The sequence below is a fragment of the Zootoca vivipara genome, chromosome 3, assembly GCF_965207765.1.
Source record: "Zootoca vivipara chromosome 3, rZooViv2.hap1.1, whole genome shotgun sequence".
In the NCBI taxonomy this organism is placed as follows: Eukaryota; Metazoa; Chordata; class Lepidosauria; order Squamata; family Lacertidae; genus Zootoca; species Zootoca vivipara.
In genome coordinates this window covers 60736222-60751484 of record NC_142586.1, presented here as the reverse complement: position 1 = coordinate 60751484, position 15263 = coordinate 60736222, and the positions used below count along the sequence as shown (strand labels likewise).

The 15263-nt window shown below is 42.7% G+C and overlaps 1 protein-coding gene across 2 annotated transcripts in view; it reads right to left on the bottom strand.

Annotated features, from left to right (window-relative positions):
- Positions 1-1640: 1640 nt before the first annotated feature.
- AIG1 (androgen induced 1) overlaps positions 1641-15263 on the bottom strand; it is a 78790-nt gene continuing 65167 nt past the window's right edge. Inside the window, exons 4-7 of one of the 2 annotated variants that reach the window (XM_035108844.3) lie at positions 12496-12611; positions 8002-8165; positions 5874-5972; positions 1641-4066 (exon numbers count right to left, since the gene is read on the bottom strand). In XM_035108844.3, coding sequence (XP_034964735.2) covers positions 5902-5972; positions 8002-8165; positions 12496-12611 — 351 coding nt within the window. In that variant the 3' untranslated portion in view covers positions 1641-4066; positions 5874-5901. The remainder of the gene's footprint in view (positions 4067-5873; positions 5973-8001; positions 8166-12495; positions 12612-15263) is intronic. The other variant, XM_035108845.3, reaches the window with a different exon arrangement.

The window sequence follows — 15263 nt, the reverse complement described above, 5'->3', positions numbered from 1 at the left end:
TGTTAAGCTACAGGTAGTTTTGTAGGAGGTGCTTTCCCACGGGTTCCTCTGATGCCTCTAGTTCAAAGACCCACAAACACATGGGAAGGATACTGCATGTGTGGTAGTAAGATCTTTAAGTCATTAAAAGAAGGTTGTGGGAAGCACAGACAGAAAGCACCCCTGAGGGCACCACTGTCATATTTAAAGCACACCACAACTGAGAAGGTTTCCAGTCTTCTCAGATGCTCTGAACTGAAGAGAAATGCTTGCTTTAAGAACAGTTTAGCGGCAGTTAAACACTAAATAAATTTGAGTGGAAACTCACCAAGGCGACTGCATTGCACAAATGCTGATGATCTTCAGCAGTCATGATCTCTGCTGCTAAGAGTGTTCCACAAAGCTCTGGCATCTGCTTGAAACAATGTCATCACTGCAACTCTTGCCTAGGATGGTGGTTTCTCACTAGGATGACACATATCAACATGACACAGCCCAAGAGATCAGTGTTGCGCTAAGGAAGATGAGCAATGAATTATTGTGAAGGGAAGATAAATGGGCAGCATGTAACTGAGGAACTACTTGACAACAAGGTAGCTGATTATATGGAGCTATGTAGTGCAAAAGGCTTTTGGGGTAGCCATAAATTGATAAACCGGAATTATAGGAGTAATTGACACTTGCAAAGCCCATTTAGGGCTAGCTGATTCACTTCAAGACTGTATGCATGCGGCGAATATTTTTTCTTCTAACAAGCCTTAGCGATGCTTGTCTGCATATGCTTTCTGCCTGTAACAAGATTTATATATAACCTGGAGGATGCTGTGAGCTGATCTAGATTTAGATGCAAATCTTTAGATATATCAGTTTTGATTTTGGTGCAGGGAGTTTGTGTAGGTGGCCTTAAAGGAACTTCCAGCTCTATGGTTTCATTCTACCAATAAGAAAATACGTACTATTCATCTCACATATTAGCATAGCACAGGCATCCCCAAACTGCGGCCCTCCAGATGTTTTGGCCTACAACTCCCATGATCCCTAGCTAAGAGGACCAGTGGTCAGGGATGATGGGAATTGTAGTCCAAAACATCTGGAGGGCTGAAGTTTGGGGAAGCCTTGCATAGCATATTACAGACAGGTGCCTTAATCATAAATATTTCTCCCTAGCTTTTGAAAAAAGATAAATTTCTTATGTTGGGTGTTGTGTTGGTACAAGGTTGACTTTACTCTGTGGATTTTATCAGCCGATTGCCATTGTAAACACACTGCATGTCCATTGGAACACATCAACACTATGTCAATGTGGTGCTCTGAGTTCAGGTTCAGCATGTGACCATCTAACGAGTTTTCATATTACAAAGGTAGCATCAAAATCCCCAGACCACACGGGAGAAATTCATGTGGTTTGACCCATGTCAGCATCACCCTCTTGGAAACTGGGGTGACACTGGTGTAGGAAGCAGCCGCAGCTGGGACCACCTCTCATACGGCCTTGGGCCTCTGACATTAACTTTGTGGTAGAGGAAGGAGCCACACTGCAGCAACTCCCCGGCCACAAAAGCTGACTGGCGAATGAGACTCGAGGAAGCATGCCTAATGCTAAATGTAGAAGACTGCACTAGCCACCGCAGGCATAAAGAATGTAAACTGCTCTGCAATGCTTCAGTATTATAAGTTCTTTTATTATTATTTGCCATTTGTGGAGCGAGTAAAGTACAAAGGCCAGCATCCAGTGTTTAACGAATAAAAGGTCAATGAGAAACACAGACTTAGACTGCAGACATGCAAGTCCCAACAGCAAAGAATGAGTTATGCGAGCCTTGCCACGCGAAAGCACTCAAATACTATTAACAAAACGGCACAGACTTTTTTTAAACCAACCTGAACTTCACATTGTTGACAATGAAGCCTCAATTTACATTGCACCACTCAAGTGTTGAAAAATCTTGTGCTAAACTTTTGAGCATTGTCTATAAATATTTCCTCAAAGAGAGATGTGGCCAAAGTGAGGCCTTTCAGCCTTTTTGGTGCATTTGCTTCTGGCAACTACATTTAAAAAAACACGTTAGTTTTCCAGAGGTAGAGAGGATCTTTATTTATTTCCACTCAGGAGAGCCTCTCTTACCAACCAATTTGAAGCTGCAATTCTATACCCATTTTCCTGAGGAAACACTGCCTGAACTCCCAAAGTGTTGACTTCTGTCTGCACGTGTATAGGATTATGCTCTAAATTCCTCGTCGGGAGTTGGATATAGAATCATAGAATTGTAGAGCTGGAAGGGACCCCCAGTCCAATCCCCTGCAATGCAGGAATCTTAACTAAAGCATATATGAGATGGCCACCCATCCTCTGCTTAAAAGCCTCCAAGGAAGGAGAGTCCACCACCTCTTGAGTGAGTCCATTCCACTGTCAAACAGCTCTTACTGTCAGAAAACTCTTCCTGATGTTTAGCTGGAGTCTTTCTTCCTAGTATGCTCTGTGAAAAGCGTGGACCAGTGGAAGGTTTTAGGGGCAGATGCAGCTCATGGAACAGTTTTGTTAGTGAGCTCTCGCTGCATCCGAAGGCTCTGCCAAGCTGTAATGAAAGCGTGGTAAAGATTTCCCATACAGTTGTAAGGAAAATGAATTTGTTTTCAAAAATAATGTGCGATATATACTTCACACTGTTGCTCTCTGGGGTTTGCATGAATGCCCTCTGTCCACGACCCAGAGTTGTAAAAAGTCCTTACTGAGTTTAGAATAGCTTTATTGCAGAACCAGACCACTTGAGGAGTCCACTTCTGCCCCCCAGACCTCTGTTTAGAACAGAGGGGGCCAGCTTGGTGGTTTGCAAAGTGCAGGAAGCCAGATTAGCAATTTTCTGCTCCCCAATGGTATTACTAAAAATGGATATTCCACAATTTATTGTGACATCAATTTATTGTGACATCTACTATTTGGCTATATGAAAAACTAAGCCTGACAATATTTTCTCCACACTGTGAAGCCTTTCCTGCTCAATAGATGTAGACCACTCCCAGACCCTAGACCACTGACTAGAGACTGGTGATCCCTGAGACTACGGTGGTTGGACATCCTGCTTCTGTGACGCAAGGGGCCTTGGGCATGCTTTGCAGATTGCATGCTACTTCACTGGCTCTGGTTTGCCCCCCAAGTGATCCTGAGTTCTTTGTGCAGTTGGACTGGCTCTGACTCAGCCACTCCTCTTACCTGATGCTCTCCTGTTCCAATTCTACCATTCACCAATCCCTGTCTTCTTCATTTACTGCAAAATTTAAGTCCAGTGCCAAATAAATATTAAATAAAAGAAGTCCATCTTGTCATTGCTCCTGGAAAGAGTATGATGAAGTTCTGCCATTTCCTCTTGATGTGAAGAAAACCAGGTGGTGCTTTTAAGAGGTACCTGCAAACACAGCAATACAGAGGTACCTGCAGCAATAACTTTTTTTTGAAGGAAGGGGGACTATTTTTTTGTTATTTATTGATGTGGTTTTGTACTTTAGCAGCACTGAGTTAAATCAGTTTGTTTTAACAATTTTATAGCCCCAGTTGACCCCCATTGTCCCAAACACTTCATGTCCGTAACATGATGATTAAAATTCCACAGAACTCTCTGGTTTGTTAATTCTACAGAACTCTCAGATTCAAAATACTTGCATGTGTGTGTTAAGTTTTCCACTCTTTTGAAGACGTGGCTTTATGATACAGCTAGATATGCAAACAATTTCCCCACTGATTTACTTTTGGCCTGCCTAATCTGATTTCCAAATCAGAGATAGAGCAGACTCCAGTAATGCTGTCACAGGAAAGACACTTAACATAGTAACATACATAATTACATGTGTAGAAGAGTTGTGGAGAAATCTATCATATATAGTGTTATGGGCAGAGGCAGGTATCAGGAAGGAGTGGGACAATAAATCAATATCCCTTTTCTTTTTAAAGAAAAAATAAAAGTATCCTGGATGCACTGTTCATGTAAATGGCCAATCTCTTGACACTGAGATGTCTTCCGTGTAGCAGCAAATCTTGTTTTCCTCTTTCATGTTCAGTCTAATTTAGGCTTTTCTTTTCCTTCTTCCATACCTGAGCACAAACAGAAAACAACTTTTGAAATGCCTGAGGAAATCGGAAGACCCTGCATTCCTTATGCATTTTCTGCAGAATTTTTGGGAGGAATTTAAGGTTGTACATCCTAAGATGATCATTCTGTTGATGATTCCCCCTCCCTCCATGCCCTGTTCCAAGGCTTCTCCTCACCCGCCCCCAGGCCAATTTTAGACTGTGCGTGAGGTAGTGGGGAGGGAAAAAGCCCCATTGTGCAGATCTTCTGCTGCCTGGACTCATCTGCCAAACCTTACCCTTTGTTTCTCCTTTGGTGCCTTCCCAATGCATGATAATAGGCACCAGAATGCTGACAAAATGGGACCAGACTAACCAAATAATCTGCAACCATCATGGCTTTTTGCTGTTGCATGAAGAATGATCTTCACCATTATTCAACAAGGAATGAGGCGGAGGAGCTTCAAATGTGGAAGAAATATATCAGACAAGCTATTATTTGTCTGATATATTTCTTCCACATTTGAAGCTCCTCCGCCTTATTCCTTGTTGAATAATGGTGAAGATCATTCTTCATGATGTCTATTTACTTTTGAGCACGTATTGTATTCATGGTTACAAAACAAAGTCTATGCTGGGATAAGCAGCAAAATATTTGAGGTTCTCCAAGTAATATTATTAACTGCTGATCGGTAGGTTTGGGGGCATCCTTTTAAAGCCATTAACTGTAATATGCATTTATGCCCACACAAAATGTCCAGATTCTTATACCAGCTGTCTGTGACACCAGTCCACAGTCATCCTTGATTTCAAAGACCTCAAACACACCAATAACTTGGATCTGTAATTGTAACAATATATCTGTATTAGCTCATTATAATGAGACCCATGAATTAAAATGCTGCAAGCAGCTTGGAAAGTTCAGCCGTTGCCTGAGTAGTATTCCATTGGTTGATTTCTTGCACTCCTGGGGCACAGGTGGCGGCGTGGCAACCGCCTCCTGCTCCTCGGGCTGCTGGGAGCGCAGCGTGAGAGTACAGCCAGAGGCAGCAGTGGACCGGTCAGCCGGCCGGGGAACAAGCGGCGCACTATGGGACCCGGAATTCACCACTCATGCTTATTTCCTCCGGTGCGGATGGCGGCTGCTGGGCCACGCGACCTCCGGCCGGGGAGATGGTGGGAGCTGGGGAGCTGCCCGCGCCTTGGCTGGGGTGGAGAGGGGTCGGCGGCATGACCTGGGCTGGCAGTGGGACACCGCACAGCAGGTGAGGGGCGGCGGGAAGCCTGGGCTGGTGGCACTGGGGACCCTGAGCCAGGGCGAGAGAGAGCAGCTTGGGGATAGGGAGGGGGCGCTGGAGGGACCTTTGCGCCACGGCGCTGGATTTGCTTAAGACGGCCCTGCTCGAGTGTACTCATTTTTGCTGGAGATAAAAATAAAAACATATTGTAGAGTTCTTACTCTTCCAAAACCTGCAAAACCTATTTAACCGTCAGGCAAAATAAAGAAAATCATGGGAAGCAAAACCTCACTCAAAACCACTTTCTTTAAAAAGGATTCTTTATAACTATTACTTGGCTCCAGCCTTCAAAAACCAAAACCAATTCCCAGAAACAACCAGAACAGAACAAAACCTCACCACATATTCAACATATTGTAAACTGTAGGTGCGGCAGAGGGAAATGTGGCAAGCAGTAAACATGTCGCTAGCCACTCAAATGCTGAAATCACCACAGGAACCAGAGACAGCAGCTGATAACGGGTTAAAAAAGAAGAAGCAAAACTTTCCCGTCTTATTTTCCTTAAGTAAACTCTACAGGGAGCAACACTTACCTCATCTATGAAAAAGATCCAGTTATTGTCAACAGCATCCTTTACTGTGTTCCTTGTTCTTTTTGAGCAATCCAGGCAGTGAAAGTCCAGCATAAGTAACTTGCAAGGCATAGAGAAAGGGGGTTGGATGGGGCTGTGAGAGTTGCAAGAGGAACTCTGCCATGTGCTTTTAGATGCTGCCTGCTTGTGTGTCCATGCGCTTGTTCGGGGTGTGTGTGCAGGTTCTGTTGAACCCCCTTGGGATTCTCCATGTGCAGGCATTGCACTCACAGTGTAACTATTCATGGCCATTGATTGTGTTTTTCTGGCAATGGAAACATTCGACTCTTTCAAATGCTTGTTCCTGGGCAAAGTTCTATTCTTAGCATCTGGCAAAAGTTTTGTTCTTTTGTCTGTTTAGCTAATTTGGACCAAACCACCCTGCCAAACACCTCCAATCTATTCTGAAAGTGTTTCTTTTGGAAGTTTCCAGTGCTGCTGCATATCCCCAAAAAGAAATGTCTTATCTTTCTTTTCAATAGGACAGGGGTCTAGAGGGCGGGCAGAGACGAGAAGGAACCTCTCAAAAGGAAACCTGACCATAAATCACAGTACTTTTCAAATGGAAAATCTGCTTGGCTCAGATTTCTTACCATGGGCTTCTTTGAAAAACACACCCATATCTGCCCAAATTACAGCAGAGGGGCAAAAGCGTCTGGTAGTGGCAATTTTGTTGAAAGACAGAGTAATGAAGCAATTTGGTCTGGACATCGCCAATAGTCTACACACAATGGGCTGGGTGTTGCTGACAAACCAAAAATAATTGGATAGTCAGTCAAAGGTTTAAGAAAACAAAACAATGGCTCAGCTCCAGAAACACATATTGGCTTTGGATCCTGTGCTGATGCCAAATTCTGGTCTCCTGTGTCCTCTCTGCTGCTGGAGGAAACTTTTCCAGTGGTTTCAAGCTGCAGTGTTTCATTTTTCTTCATAAAAGAGCCTCTATCCTTTCTTGAGAAGCATTTTACTGCTGATGGATCAAATACCCTGGCAGAAATTATGTTATCTTCAGACATGGGGGCTGATTCTGGCCCATAGAATGGGAAGATTTTTCTTTGCCTACCATGTTTGTGGTTTAGTTTGGAAAAAGTAACTGCAAATTATTTTGTCAGCAGTGGTGGTTTTTTTTTAAAAAATGTAACTCTTATAGGAGGGGGGGGTCAGATTTGCAAATGCCTTTTTCTTTCCACCCCAACCTTTATTATAGGATGGCATAAGCTCATTGTATAATTTTGTGATATATGGTGTACTTGTCAAACCTTTTTAAGAACATCCAATTTAGATCTTATCTGGATCACAACAGGCACATCCTCAATCACCTTTGCAGAACCTATTGGGACTAGGAGTATCATCCAATGGTGTTGTTTCCTCCATGGGATGATCTTTGATCCAGCAGAGGCTTCCATGAACTATCAGACTTTTAGAAGACATCTGAAGGCAGCCCTTTTTAGGGAGGCTTTTAATGTTTAATAGATTATTGTATTTTAATATTCTGTTGGAAGCCACCCAGAGTGGCTGGGGAAACCCAGGCAGATGGGTGGGGTATAAATAATGAATTATTATTATTATTATTAATTATTATTATTATTATTGGTGACGAAAGGTGATTTTTGCCAATTCCCCCTTTAACTCCCCAGTAATTTCTGGATTTATGTTCTTATTTGATGTCATCTGATGCTCTCAGCTAAATGTTCAAAACCAGGCAATGATAATCATAAACACACACACACACACACAGCCTCAAATTAAGTCTAAAAGTACATCAATGCATGAGTGTGCAAGCAACTTCATGTACTGATTTCAATACAATCATTTTGTGTGAAAAGGTGTTTGCATGAAACAGCAGCAATGGGAAATAACTGAACGCTACCAGATTAGATTAAAATGGTAGAAAATTTATAGGGTTTTTTTTCTGACAAAGTAACATTGTATGGAATAACCACCTTGTGACAGAATTTAAACACCTCTCCACATGAAAAAGACATGGTGGAGTCACTCTAAAAGAACTTTACAATGCCCATGGCAATATGTCAATCAGCCCTTGTAATCATATGGTAGTTAAATCTGTGCTTCTCAAAACAATACTCACATTTTTGTGTATCCCAGATGCAGTTGTTTAGGATCTCACCCAGCAAGTAGAAGATGTTAATTATTGCAGTTACAGTAGCAAAGAAGATAATTTTAGCACCTGAGCCAAGGTACTCCAAGAGAGGGTACACCCAAACACCTGTTACATGATAAATCCAACAGACCCTAATATAAATACAGAGAGAAATCAGAAGTTTTCTTTAAATAAATAAAATTATACAATAGCAAGAATTGTTTTTCTATGAGCAGAATCCTATGTCTATTCAGTAGTAAACTCTATTGATTATGTTTAGTTGTCTGGTGAGATTTTGGTATACATCTACGAAACACACATACCCTTTTTGAATGGTTTTGAAAAAAAGATATAAATGTGGCCTACCATTATACAAATGGGAACTGGGCTGTAGTGTTAATAACACTAACAATGGGTTGGATCCAAAGGCTCCTTTCTTCTGACTGATGGATTCTTGCTGCAATGGATGGATTCCCCACCCCGGAGGAGGAGGAGGAGGAGGAGGAGGAGGAGGAGGAGGAGGAGGAGGAGGAGAACCTTTGGTCTCAACCCAGCATTTGCAACTATTGTAACACTTTTTGATTCCTAATTAATTTAGAATTAATTGTTAAATACAGATAGCCATAAACTTAGGCGTATTCAGAGTTGCAACGTATCTGTCTATTTATATGCTGGGCTTGTCTACTGTGGATTTGCTGTTGGTCATATAGGCCAAGTTTTCCACAATGCTCAAATCACAATTCTCCCTCACTTTTTAGCCAGAACTTTCCCGTTCTGCAGTAAGAATGACATAGGCATTCATTGCTAGTGTGGAAGCTCCTCAGTGCATTGGTCTGATGTTCGGATGGGCTGCCTCTGTCGTCACAACCCCTAATTCTGTTTGCTGCTTACCTGGACGTAATCTAGTTGTTTTGTTTCCAGCAGCCCAAAGGATGCAAGTGTGCCTATTTCTGCTGACTGCTGTATGCTTAGGACATGCCCCAAAGATCTCTGAAGACTGCAAGTACAGCACATATGTCAAGGAAGACTTGCACAAAACCTTTGTATGGTTTTTCTTAAAGAAAACTGGGGGGGGGGAAACTAAGCTGGAGGCCTCTGTTCATGCCTTAGAGTAAAAAAAAATTAAAAATGGCACCATCAGATCATGTCTCCCATATCGCATGCAGCTCTACACTAATCATAATAAAAGCCAATATTATAAAGTAGGGAGAAAAGCGTACTGCTCTCTGATTTCAGAGCATTGTTTGAGAAATTGCAGCAGACTAATAAATTCCTCATGTCATTTCAGTCCCCAAAGGCTTAAGTACGGTCCAGGAATCAGCGTGCTTTTACATGCATAGAATGTGTCCTTTTATTTAAAATGCATCTCTGGGTTATTTGTGGGGCCTGCCTGGTGTTTTTACATGAGTATAATGTGTGCTTTTATTTAAAATGCATCTCTGGGTTATTTGTGGGGCATAGGAATTTGTTCATCCCCCCAAAAAAATAGTCCGGCCCCCCACAAGGTCTGAGGGATAGTGGACCGGCCCCCTGCTGAAAACGTTTGCTGGCCCCTGCACAAGACCATGACTGGTCCAAGGACCTTCAGTGATTAATCCCTACACTACACCATTGGGATTCCCGCAGCATGGTAATTGCAAAGCAAGTTTTCCATTTAGGTTTTGCATGCTTGACCCCAGAGCGATTGAACAAGCAAATGGAAAGTAATTATTACCAAAGTTAAATGGGAAAAAAGCAAGTCAATTTATGTGCCACTTCAAGAACAGGCTTCAGAACCACCTATGACCCACCTATGACCCAGGCTGACATCATTTAAACACAGAACCCGCCCCTGCTTACTACACTAGAATCCTTCCATCCTGCCCTTCTCTGGACTGGCAGCATTATGAGTAGTCCTGCATTGTCTATATTACAAATGTGAGAAGGAAAAGTAGCAGTGCAACCATGGAAACATTACCCAATGGCCTTTGTTAAGGAGTTCATTGTCCTTGAAAACATGCTAACTCAATACTGCACAATAATGGGCTGATCAACCTTAGGCATAAAGCTTCTGCACAAGATTAGTTGTTATTAATTCTAATGAATGTCTTTAACATTGCAATTCCTGTCCAATCTCATTATTAGATAAGCACTAGGGAACATGCATTAAGGCACACTTTAGAGTGCAAGGCCAGAGCCATTTTCTTGAATCTCTACCATTTGCAAGGTTTAGAAAAAAGCAGACCATTTAGTGCTAAGTATTCCTTAGGAGGAAAGAAGAAAAAAAACTAGAACTTCAGGGAAAGTATACTAAACGTAAATCTCATCAAACGAGGTGAAACGATGTTTTAATTTAAATACACATGGTTGTAATAGTTCGCATTACCATAAGGATAAGTAAATGTTTTTTTGTTTTATGGATTATGCTCATACAGTATCTCAGAAACTTTAGCTTTCTACCTTTACAGGCAAAGGCCAAGTGCACATAGCTGTCTTCAAGCATGCAAGAAATCTAACTCCCCAGTAGACTGTGGCCCCCAGTAGATTGTAGTCAGGAGAGTGCTTTTGGTCAATCTTCAAAACTACAGTAGGACATAAGGGAAAGGAAATCCTTTAGGTCTATGGTTCCCAATTAGCTAAGTATTCTAGAATCCCTGTTTTTCAAAAGCCAAGCCATGGACCCCCTATTTTTGAAAGGTTGATATCCACAGACCACCAATTAGGAACAACTGCTTGAGGTAACTAGAGCTTTAGTTCAGGCATCTTTCAAATTCTGGAAATACAGACGTCAATCCTGAAACGTCTTACTGCATGATCGATGAAGTAAGCATTGGTAGAAGGAACAGAATACACAAATAAATTTCTCCAGATCTATCAACAGCTTTTCCTATCATGCTTACTTACAGATTAAGGGTACTTCTAAATATACATGCTTCAAACTCATGTGATGGTCTTACATTTCCAATCTGCGATATGGCCTAGCTGATTTGAAAGCCATGAAGAAGCCAATATAAATGAATGGATACATTAAAAGTGATCCATCTTGCAAGGGGAAATGCTCACGCTTGGTGGAAACAGATGCTTGACTAAGGGTATGTGTATGAGAGATCTATATAGTATCAGAAAGCCCTCAGCATAGACACAAGACAAAGCAAGCAGTACACACAGGTCCCATTATCCACCCACTTGTTATGTGAAAGTTCACTTATCCAAACACAAAAATTATGCCAAGCTTTGCTATATACCGTGTTTCTCATATTTTAAGTCATCCCTACAAAATAAGCCATGGCAGGATTTTCCTGAGTTGAAGAAATATAAGACATACCCCAAAAATAAGCCGTAGTGGTGGGAGCAGGTCTGGATGGCGCCATGGAAGAGGAAAATGTCCAGCAGCATGCACCGCACCAAGCGCTGACCCGGCGGCGGGACTGGCAAGAGACGCAGCGCGCGCTGCTCCGAGCCCCGACTCGGCGGCGAGCCCCGGCAAGAGCCTCAGCGCGCGCCGCGTGGAGCCCCAACCCAGCGGGACCCAGCAGCGTGCCCTGCTGAAGCGCCGACAACGCGCGCAGCAGCAGCCAGTTCCGGGCGCCAAGCCGCGACAGGAAGAGGAGGGACGCAGCGGGACGCAGCTACAACGACAAAAAACACCCGGCCGAGCCTTCATTGGCCGCCGCGGCTGCCACTCGCTGGTCCCTCCTCTTCCTGTCGCGTGCGCTGCAGGTCCCGCCGGTCCCGCCGCTGGGTTGGCGCTTGGCGCTGGCGCTGCTCCAAGCCCCAACCTGGTGGCGGGACGCAGCAAGAGCCGCAGCGCGCGCTGCTCCGAGCCGGGATCCGGCAAGAGCCTCAGCGCGCGCCGCGTGAAGCCCCGACCCGGCGGGACCCAGCAGCGTGCCCTGCTGAAGCGCCGACAACGCGCCCAGCAGCGCAGCAGCAGCCAGTTCCGGGCGCCGGACAGGGGAGGTACCATACTGTAATTTTTTTAAAAAAATAATAAGACACCCCCCGAAAATAAGCCATAGGCTTATTTTCTTGAGAAAAAAAGATTATAAGACATGACTTATAATATGAGAAACACGGTACTCCATGGGTTCAGATATCCAAACAGCCAGAGTTTGCTCGCTTCCTTACTTGTTTGTGCTTGGCTGGTCGGCAGCAGCCATTTCCAGGCAGATACTATTGGGGTGGGGTGGGGGAGTGTAGGTGAGATCGGACCAATCAGAGAGCAGGATAGATTGGACAAAATAGTTTTTCCTTTGTTTCTTTTGCTGGTTGGCTGCAGCCATTTTAAGAAGAAACCATAACGGGAAGGGGGAGAGAGATCATGGCTTAGAAATGGCCTCATAGGAAAGAATGGAAATCATCAGCTTGTTATGTGAACCCTCACCTAACGAACAATTTCCTGGGAATACTGTGTTTGGAAAGCGGGACCTGCGTGTATATCCATGGTTATGTCCACAATGAAATAGGTAATCAGATTTCACAATGTGAAAATGTATCTCTTACCACAATATGTAGCCAACCGAAAAGGTGCACACAGCAACCAATCCACAGGTCCTGCTGGGATATTCATGATGTGTTGTTCTCATCTCAATTAATATAAAAGGCAAAACGGTTGTATGCTAGGATGAAAACAAAATGGTAGAAAACAGTTCATGCAAAAAACTTTCCAAATGTCCATTAATAAAAATATTATCGAATATTTCTAGGATAATCTATTGGAAATGAGCACTTTACAACTAAACTTAACTATTTCCATTCTTTAATTCCAGCTGAACAGTAAGGCTTAACTCTTCTACTGAAATTAATGGGATACAGCACAATTCTGTTGCATTTTATCCGAAGTAAGTTTCACTGTGGTCAATAGGTTTTACTCCTTAGTGTTTAGGATTCCAGCCCTAGAAGTGCTTAACTTTAACTGGATAATGTCCAACATCTTTTTAGGATATGGCAGAAGATTTCCAAAGAAATCTTTCTTTTTTAAGCTTACCTAGAAAAAGGCTGCTTCGATCAACATTTTCAATAAAACAGGAACAGTCAGTCTGTCCTCTGGCAGAGGAGAAACTTGAATCCTGCTGAGCTGTATTTTGTGGTTTCAGGTTCACAGCTAATAGGGCAGAATCAGCATAAATCTAAGCATTTAGATGCATGCAAGCTGTGATCAGGATGTTAACTGAATAGTAAACCAATAATGGTGGACTTATTGGGACAAGAACATTAAATGCAAATGGTGGAGCTAGCTATTAGAAGGAACATAGAACTGCTTAGCAGTTACTGCTACCATTCAATTCTTTCTTCTTCCCACCAATGGCCCCATTTGCACATAACTCTAGACCATAAAACTATGGTTTAATAAGCTACAGTGTGCACGAACTGCACGCTAGTGCAAGCAGACTGAATGGTCCTACTTTGCTCCTCCCTTCGTGTGAATAGATAAACAAACCATGAAGTAGACAGTTTAGCACAACAGCCTAAACTGGGATGGTGATTTGTTTTACCCCAGCACATCCACAATCTCTAACCACCTTACATCGTGATTGTTCTTGGTTTAACAACCATGTGCTTATTAGGGTGAAATGAAGCGTGATCCTACAACCAGATACCATGCCAAGCTCTCCACCTAGTAGTTTGCTGACATGATCATGAATATGGAAGAGCAAGGCAGGAGTGCTCAGGCTACATGCACCAGCACACAACCCCTATTCATATGGGTTACCAAGGCCAAAGTTATGCGTGAACATAGCCATTTGCAAAGGACAACCCCTGATAGTATGCCATTAGACTGTGCATTTCTCTGCTCTCATCTCTCATGCCGCAGGGAAGGCAAAATGCACAGCATTTGGGCATCACATCACATACTGTCTTATACCTTATGCTGATGATTTTTCAACAGAAGAGCTTTAAAAGACACACGGAACACCTGTGCTATTATAACACACTTGGCTGGGAAGAATGCAAAAAGAAACATGGCATAGCAATAGTTAAGGGTTTCTTGCAACAGTCTGTTCCACCCAAAATATAATAATTTTTGCAAGTATTAGGAAACAGGTGTAGTGGGAATCAGCAATATATTACACATAACCATGTCAATCTAGCCATCTCTGGGTTTTTTTAAAAAAGTGATACTACGGCAGAAGTACTGTTGGTAAAACTTTCACGATATGAAACTGCTATTGAGCAGAATGTGTTTCATGAGACGGATGATACCTATATCTATAATGGAAAAGCAGGATATTCAAAGTGGGTGTCTAGTTAATGGGAATCCATGAGTAAGTCTGAACCCCGCTGAGGATAGGAGTCCTGGTAGTAGCACTCATCCTTTTATGGAGGATTATTACCGTTAACTGAGACACAGGATGCACTCTCTGCAGTAGCCGCAAGCACTTCATTAATTATTATTGCATAGTTCATGGGTGTTAGCAGTATATTATCTAAGTAAAGGCCAGTGCTGTGACGATGACTTGGAAAACACAGGAATCAGAGATAACAAATTAAATCGATGTAGGAGGTTAATGCTTTGTGGGTATTTAGCAACACTTCCTTTTAATGCAACCTCCTCTCTTCCGCAGTGTTATAGCTATGGAGGATACACTAAATCTGAAATAAACAGAGTGGCATAGTAGATCACCCTTTGCTCTTCACTGTTGGTTTGGCAAAACAATACATAAAGCACAACCGCATACAGTGCAACTGCAGCCGTGGCAATCGGCACAAGTCAGCAACCACTACTGCACTGCAACTGCTGGCCATTTGAAAGGGACTTGCACAAATCTCACTGAAATAGGAGGTGGTTGCCCAAAAGCAATATATACTAGAATACAGTACATCTACTATCTTTGCTAAGGGGCCAAAATTAAAAATTGAAAATAAGAGATTGAGGTGGCGGTGGGGAAACCTTTCCTAAATACTGTCGCTACAGTTTCTGTCAAATATGATGCCTGCCGTGCAATAACTGATATAGAATAGGCAATTTTTCTTATTTCTTGTAGTAAAGACAACCCAGATAATTACATCACAAACCTACTTAATCTAGAGACTCTTGATTTGCGGCTGAATGTGTAAAGTGTCTCCACTGAAAAAAGCATTAAGCATGAAGTGATGAGGCAATACGAAAAGTTCAAATTGCAACCATCAAATGAGCCTTAGCCCCAGTTCATGCATGACATCAATGGTTGTCGCTTCTCCAAATATCTACAATGTACAGTACGCTGTTCCACTAATGAATGAAATCATGTCGGATGGTTGGATCATACAGAAGATCCCACATCCGTGCT